The following is an 8,339-nucleotide window of genomic DNA, read 5'->3' as shown; positions in this document are numbered from 1 at the left end:
TTATATTATATAATGTAGAACATATCATTGTTCTTTTTACTTTCAGAGATGTGTCGTACAATGATTTGTCTGGGAGTCTTCCTTCATGGGTCAACTTACCGAACTTGCAACTGTAAGTAAAGAAAACACTATACCTCTACTAGTAAGTTATTTCGATCTCGGAATTTTTTTCCTTATCTATATTCATTATGAAGCTTACCCTTTGTAGGAAATGTTTATTAGAATCATTAAAAAAACTATATCTTATCTGTGCAGAAATCTTGTTGCCAACAACTTCACCTTAGAAGGTCTTGACAGCAGGTTATTTTGATAAATATCTATGTTCTTGTTGATGCCTGAAATTCCAACATCATATTTTCTTACATAATCTCATTTTCATTTCGTTAAAAGTATTTTATCAGGACTGAACTGTCTGCAGAAGAACTTCCCCTGCAATCGAGGCAAAGGAATATGTAAGTGTAACAAAGAGATATTCTATTCATTGTTATACATGTGCTATGGATGGATCTGAGGTTTTCTCTGTTGAAGTAAGCTTGAAAAGAGACTAAAGTGCCAAGCCATCCTAGTCCTAAGTGTTTTATGATCTTTGGAGATAATGATCAAAGTGTATTTAGGAGTTATCTAAATACTTATGTGTTTTAGGATTAGGATATTTATAAGGCTATATAAAGCAATATCGTGTGATGATATTGTTGTGTGGTTTTTGTGAGGTTAGAGAGCTTAAGTTTTGTGTGAGTTTCTTAAGCAATAAGAAGAGTTAGTTCTTATTAATCTTTTGAGTTCATATCTTTTCTTTACGCAATACTGTGGTATCAGAGCTTGAGGTTTCAACATCATGGGAGATCTTCAAGTGGCAACGACATCAACAACAAAGGAGAAGGGAGTCTCCTCCATCAAGTGTCCTATGCTAAGCGCAACGAATTACACCGTGTGGGCTATGAGAATGAGAATACTACTTAGGGTACACAAAGTTTGGGATATTGTTGAAACAGAAGCTGCAGACGACGAGAAGAATGACATGGCATTAGGTCTACTGTTTCAATCAATACCCGAAACTCTCACCCTACAGTTTGGAGAGCTAAGCTCGGCGAAAAAGGTGTGGGATGCAATCAAAGCGAGATACGTTGGAGCAGAGAGAGTAAAGGAAGCTCGACTGCAGACACTAATGGCAGATTTTGATCGGCTCAAGATGAAAGAGATGGAGAAGATAGATGATTTTGTTGGAAAGTTAACCAAGATATCATTAAAAGCTTCTGCTTTGGGAGAAGAGATTGAAGAACCTAAGATGGTTAAGAAATTTTTGAAGTGTCTTCCCCGTAAGAAGTATATCCATATAGTGGCTGCATTAGAGCAAGTATTGGATCTCAAGAAGACAATCTTTGAGGATATTATAGGACGACTTAAAGTTTACGAAGAACGTATTGAAGAGGAAGAAGAAGAAGCTCAGGAAGAACAGGGCAAGCTGATGTATGCTGATAAGGAGACTTCATCTTACCGTGGAAACACAGAGTCTCAACGATACCAAAACAGTGATACTAGATATAGAGGTCGTGGAGGAAGGTATCAAAACAGAGGACAAGGCCGAGGAAGATATAATGGAGGACGAGATGCCTATGCTCCACGAGATGCTTCACGAATCACTTGTTATCGGTGTGATAAGCTAGGTCATTACATGACCGATTGTCCTGATCGTATCTTAAAGCTTCAAGAAACGGTTGAGAATGAGAAGGATGAGACGCATGAGGCTGATGAGCTAATGCTTCATGAGATCGTTTATTTAAATGAAGAGAAGGTGGTCCCAAGCGACTATGATGGTAACGGAGAAGACAATATCTGGTACCTTGACAATGGAGCAAGCAATCACATGAGTGGAGATAGGAGATACTTCTCTAACATTGATGAATCCATAACTGGAAAAGTCAGGTTTGGGGACGATTCTCGTATTGATATCAAAGGCAAAGGGTCCATCGAGTTTTTAGACAGAAACGGAGAACCAAGAAAGATCTGTGAGGTCTACTTTATACCTGATCTAAGGAGCAATATCATCTCTTTGGGACAGGCTACAGAGTCGGGATGTGACATAAGGATGAAAGATGAGTATCTTATCATGCATGATCGAGAAGGAAAACTGATTGCTAAAGCTCAGAGATCGAAGAACAGACTGTACAAGGTACGAATGAAGATAAAGGAGACAATGAGCTTATTAACGACTACAATCAGTGAGTGCATAAGATGGCACTCAAGGCTAGGACATATAAACTTGGAGACGATGAGATCAATGATTCAGCGAGGACTAGTAACTGGGGTTCCACCTATTAATGTTGAGAGGAGTATCTGTGGTTCCTGTTTACTTGGCAAGCAAGCAAGACAAACTTTTCCTCAAGCGACAACCTACAGAGCAGAGAAATTACTAGAACTCATTCATGCTGATTTATGTGGGCCAATAACTCCATCTACAAGTGCTGGAAACAAGTATATTTTGTCCTTATAGATGATTGTTCAAGGTACATGTGGACAATACTCTTGAGAGAGAAGAGTGAGGCGTTTGGTAAGTTCAAAGTCTTTAAGAACAGAGTAGAACAAGAGGCTAAGGCAAATATACAGACTTTAAGAACGGATAGAGGAAGAGAATTTGTTTCAAAAGAATTCAATGAATACTGCGAGAATAATGGGATAAACAGACATCTTACAGCTCCATATAGCCCTCAGCAGAATGGAGTAGTCGAACGACGCAACAGGACGCTGCTGGAGATGACGAGAAGCTTTTTAAAGCACATGTCGGTGCCTAACTATCTATGGGGAGAAGGGATCAGGCACTCTACGTATTTGTTGAATCGCATAGCCACGCGAGCTCTGAAGGATCTTACACCTTATGAGGTATTTCGAGGAAGAAAACCGAATGTAAGCCATCTGCAAACGTTTGGCTGTATTTGCTATGCTAAGATTGACTCCAAGTTCCTGAGAAAGCTTGACGATAGATCGAGTCTACTTATCCATCTTGGGACAGAGCCCGGATCAAAAGCATATAGACTACTGGATCCTCAGACCAAGAAGATAATTGTTAGTCGTGACGTTGTTTTTGATGAAACAAAAGGATGGAATTGGAGACAAGAAGCTGTAGAGAAAAGTCAAGCCGGAAGTTTCAAGGTTATAGGAGGATCATTCGGAGATCATGGAGTAAGTAATGAAAACAGAGAAACAAAGCTTAGTGAAAACAGAGAAACAGAGCAAGACGAAAACAGAGTTACAGAGAAGGGAAAAGTTAAGATGGAACAATCTGCTGCAGATATTGAAGAGGATGATGGAGTTAGTGAAGATGAGAAAGATGGTAGTGAGATACCAGTCTTAAGACGATCAGAGAGACAACACTCGAAGCCAAAGTACTTGGACGATTATGTCTTGGTGGCAGAGTATGAAGGAGATCAGTTACTCTTGACACTAAATGATGAACCGAGGAATTTTCAGGAAGCAAGAGAACTTCGAGAGTGTACTATGGCGTGTGAGGATGAAATACGATCAATAACAAAACTTGATTGTTGGAGTCTTGTTGATTTGCCGAAGGGAGTAAAGCCGATAGGCTTAAAATGGGTGTTTAAAATTAAACGAAACGCAGACGGAAGTATAAGCAAATACAAGGCTCGTCTAGTGGCGAAGGGTTATGTTCAGCAACACGGGATAGATTATGAGGAAGTATTCGCGCCTGTAGCACGTCTCGAGACAATTTGTTTGTTGATCAACCTTGCAGCCACTCACGGATGGGAGATTCATCATTTGGACGTCAAAACCGCGTTTCTACATGGAGAACTCAAAGAAACGGTATATGTAACGCAGCCAGAAGGATTTGAAGTAAGAGGAAGCGAGAACAAGGTTTATAAGCTCAAGAAGGCACTATACGGTCTTAAACAAGCACCAAGAGCCTGGAACTTTAAGCTTAACAGAATCTTATTAAGCTTACGGTTTGAGAGGTGCTTGAAGGAGCCTTCTGTTTATCGTAGATCAGTAGGCGGAGATCTCCTCATTATTGCTGTCTATGTGGATGATTTATTTGTTACAGGGACAAACCTAAAGATGATAGAAGAATTTAAACTCGAGATGGCAAAGAAGTTTGAGATGACTGACTTAGGGAGACTCACCTATTATCTAGGGATCGAGGTAAACCAACACGCTGGAGGCATCTCATTGTGTCAAAACAGATATGCTCTTAAGATATTAGAAGAGACTGGTATGAAGCTCTGCAATCCTGTCAAAACGCCAATGGAGATGGGTCTTAAGTTAGCAAAGTTTGAGGAAGAAAGGAGTATTGATGCGACAAGCTACAGAAAAGTGATAGGATGTTTTCGTTATCTTCTCCACACTAGGCCTGATTTGTCATACTGCATTGGTGTGCTTAGTAGGTATATGGCGTGTCCTAAAGAGTCACATGGAGTAGCAATGAAAGCGTGTTTGAGGTACTTGGCGGGCACAACATCTCTCGGTCTGAACTTTGAAAGGTCAGGGTCTGATATGTTACGGTTGATCGGCTATAGTGACAGTAGCTATAATACGGACCCTGATGATGGAAGGAGTGTGACTGGACATATGTTTTATCTCGGTAACAGTTCGGTCACGTGGTGCTCGCAGAAGCAAGACACAGTAGCTCTATCTTCCTGCGAAGCGGAGTTTATGGCAGCGACAGAGGCGGCAAGACAAGCAATCTGGTTACAAGACTTACTCAGAGAAATCACAGGAGATGTCTACGGAAAAACTATCATTCGGATAGATAACAGGTCTGCAATTGCACTCTCAAAGAATCCGGTCTTTCACGGACGCAGTAAGCATATACATTCGAGGTATCATTTTATCAGAGAGTGCGTTGAGAGGGAGTTGTTGGAAGTAGAACATGTACCTGGAAGTGAACAGAAGGCAGATATCCTGACCAAGGCGTTAGGAAGGGTCAAGTACAAAGAGATGAGAGACTTGATAGGAGTTCAAGATTTAAAGGAGATAAAGTTCAAGCTTAAGGGGGAGACTGTTGAAGTAAGCTTGAAAAGAGACTAAAGTGCCAAGCCATCCTAGTCCTAAGTGTTTTATGATCTTTGGAGATAATGATCAAAGTGTATTTAGGAGTTATCTAAATACTTATGTGTTTTAGGATTAGGATATTTGTAAGGCTATATAAAGCAATATCATGTGATGATATTGTTGTGTGGTTTTTGTGAGGTTAGAGAGTAAGTTTTGTGTGAGTTTCTTAAGCAATAAGAAGAGTTAGTTCTTATTAATCTTTTGAGTTCATATCTTTTCTTTACGCAATATTCTCTGTTGACTGGTGTCAAGATTCTGACTTCGCTATCAACTGCGGAGGCCCAAAAATACTGTCATTTAGCCGAGCACTATTTGAGAGGGAGGACGGGGATCTTGGACCAGCTTCATTTGTCGTGAGTGATGCACAGAGATGGGCAGCCAGTAGCGTAGGACTTTTTGGCGGTAGTAGTAATATATACATAGTGACTTTACTATTACATTTTATCAACACTCTGGACTCGGAGCTTTTTCAATCAGCAAGAGTTTCTGCATCTTCCCTAAGGTATTATGGGTTGGGGCTAGAAAATGGAGGCTATACAGTAACACTTCAGTTTGCTGAAATACAAATGAATGGTTCTTCTTCAAACACTTGGAGAAGTTTAGGAAGACGACTTTTTGACATTTATGTCCAGGTCTGCACTACTTTATCTAGCTTTTCTGCTTTGCAAGTTAACTTCTTGGTGGTGTGTAGTGACCTTCTTGGTCTGTTTTTTCAGGGAAGACTTGTTGAAAAGGATTTTGATATAAGCAGAACAGCTGGTAACTCTCTTGTTCTAGCAGTTGATAGAGAATATAAAGCAAATGTATCTGAAAACTACCTAGAAGTTCATCTTTTCTGGGCTGGAAAAGGAACATGTTGTATTCCTATTCAAGGTGCTTATGGGCCTTTAATATCGGCCATCAGTGCAAAAGCAGGTAACACAAACAAATGACCAATTATTACTATTATTATTTGTTTCTTCTGACGCAAGTAAAAGACCCAAGTGTTACATGTATGGTTGTTCAGACTTCACACCGACTGTGGCTAACAAGCCACCATCAAAGGGAAAGAAGATGACTGGTGCTATTGTGGGTTTCATTGGTGGCCTAGGACTTTTGAGCATCTTTGCGGGCGTGGTTATCTTCATCATCCGAAAAAGAAGAAACCAATACACCAATGACGAAGGTAATTTATAACCTTGAATTTTATACTTTCAAATTTGGTTCAATTCTTAAGAACCTGATTGTTGTTGTTGCTGCAGAGATACTGAACATGGACGTGAAGCCTTACACCTTTTCTTACTCTGAACTTAAAAGTGCCACTCAAGATTTCAATCCCTCAAACAAGCTTGGAGAGGGAGGCTTTGGTGTTGTATATAAGGTAAAATGAGACCCAAATACTTAAAACACACATGTTATACTTTTTGTATGTTATAATATTAACACATTTAACAGGGAAACCTAAATGATGGACGAGAGGTGGCGGTAAAACAGTTGTCGGTTGGATCCAGACAAGGAAAAGGACACTTTGTTGCAGAAATTGTAGCAATTTCTACAGTTATGCACCGCAACCTAGTTAAACTTTACGGATGTTGCTATGAAGGAGATCGTCGTTTGCTCGTTTATGAGTATCTACCCAATGGAAGTCTCGACCAGGCACTATTTGGTAATGAACATATACATAACTTGTCTATCTCCTGCTTCTCTGGCCAGAAGCTTAAAGTAGTCTCGATTCGGATGTTTCAGGAGGTGATAAGAAGACCTTACATATAGATTGGCCAACACGTTTTGAGATATGCATGGGAGTAGCTAGAGGTCTAGCCTACCTCCACGAGGAGGGGAGTGTTCGCATAGTACACAGGGATGTGAAGGCAAGCAACATTTTGCTTGACTCTAATCTGGTCCCAAAAGTCTCTGATTTTGGGCTGGCAAAGCTATACGATGACAAGAAAACCCACATAAGTACCAGAGTGGCTGGGACAGTGTATGTATCCCCAAACCCTAAATATTTTTTTTAGTTATGGAATTATTTATAACACACATGTTGTTGGACGAATGCAAATAGGGGATATCTTGCGCCGGAGTATGCAATGCGTGGACACCTAACAGAGAAAACGGACGTGTATGCGTTTGGTGTTGTGGTCCTTGAGCTAGTGAGTGGAAGGGCAAACGCAGATGAGAGCCTGGAGGGTGAAAAACGATTTCTTCTCGAATGGGCATGGAATCTACACGAGAAAAGCTGTGAAGTGGAACTTATTGATCGTGAGCTGACTGAATTCAACACGAAAGAAGTGAAACGCATGATAGGCATTGCTCTGCTTTGCACTCAAGCATCTCACGCAGTTAGACCATCAATGTCACGAGTGGTTGCCATGCTTTCAGGAGACGTTGAGGTGAGTGAGGTGACCTCTAAGCCAACCTACCTACCCGACTGGAGATTTGATGACACTACAAGGTCCTCTTTCAGCGCCTTTCAAACAAAGGACACGGGCGCTTCTGGTTCCTACTCAACGACCTTTGCTACGCCCGCAGACAGCGACTTTAAGCCTATGCTTGGAGTCAAGATCAATGAAGGGAGATGAAACTGTCCCATCTCCTCTTTGATGGCTATGGAGATGTCTTAGTGTATAGTGAAAGAGGATGTATCACTATGTTCTTCTTTGGTTGGGGACACATAGTTCACTTTATGTTATGACAAAGAGAAACATATATTTCATGATAAGTTTATTAGGCTTACTAACTTAAAACCAATTGGTAATTAATCTTTTCTCCAATATCCTTATTCGAGATAATGGTGCGTATAACCATTAATCTCGCAGAATCCATCGTACCCCTCCATGATAATGTTAAGGATATACTATAGATATCTAAGGACCTCTATGTAAATACTCATTAGTGTGTATACCCTACTTGTATCTTGTCCTAATTGACCACTTCACTAGATATATTTTGATGTTTCCTCTCACTAAAAAGTCCCAAGTCAAAGATATATTCATCGCCTTCAAACCTCTTGCTGAAACAAAGTATAAATCAAAAATTCGAAACCTTTATTCTGACAATAGTGGAGAGTTCATTGCTCTTAGCCAATTCCTTTCTTCTCAAGGCATCTCTCATCTCACCACACCACCTTATACACAAGAACATAATGGTCTTTCCGAGCGTAAGCATCGCCATATTGTCGAAACTGGTTTATCTCTCCTCTCCGCCTCCAATATACCTTTACCATACTGGCCATTTGCCTTTGCTACTGCTGTCTTCCTTATCGATAGATTAGCCACACATTTGCTTTCCAATGCCTC

At 40.4% G+C, this 8,339-nt stretch overlaps 1 protein-coding gene across 1 annotated transcript; it reads left to right on the top strand.

Moving 5' to 3' along the window:
• Positions 1-46: 46 nt before the first annotated feature.
• On the top strand, positions 47-7,791 carry LOC108821841 (probable LRR receptor-like serine/threonine-protein kinase At1g56140; the record flags this gene model as incomplete). The annotated part of the gene is given in 10 exon segments (XM_056997438.1): positions 47-112; positions 256-300; positions 391-452; positions 5,314-5,693; positions 5,778-5,976; positions 6,068-6,226; positions 6,303-6,421; positions 6,496-6,706; positions 6,787-7,024; positions 7,106-7,791. Coding segments are annotated over 10 exon segments (1,996 nt in total), but the record flags the coding sequence as incomplete, so codon positions are not given.
• Positions 7,792-8,339: the final 548 nt, after the last annotated feature.

Source organism: Raphanus sativus, unplaced genomic scaffold (genome assembly GCF_000801105.2).
Source record: "Raphanus sativus cultivar WK10039 unplaced genomic scaffold, ASM80110v3 Scaffold0646, whole genome shotgun sequence".
NCBI lineage: Eukaryota > Viridiplantae > Streptophyta > Magnoliopsida > Brassicales > Brassicaceae > Raphanus > Raphanus sativus.
The sequence above is the reverse complement of the archived record's forward strand: the minus strand, read 5'-3'. Positions and strand labels throughout refer to the sequence as shown.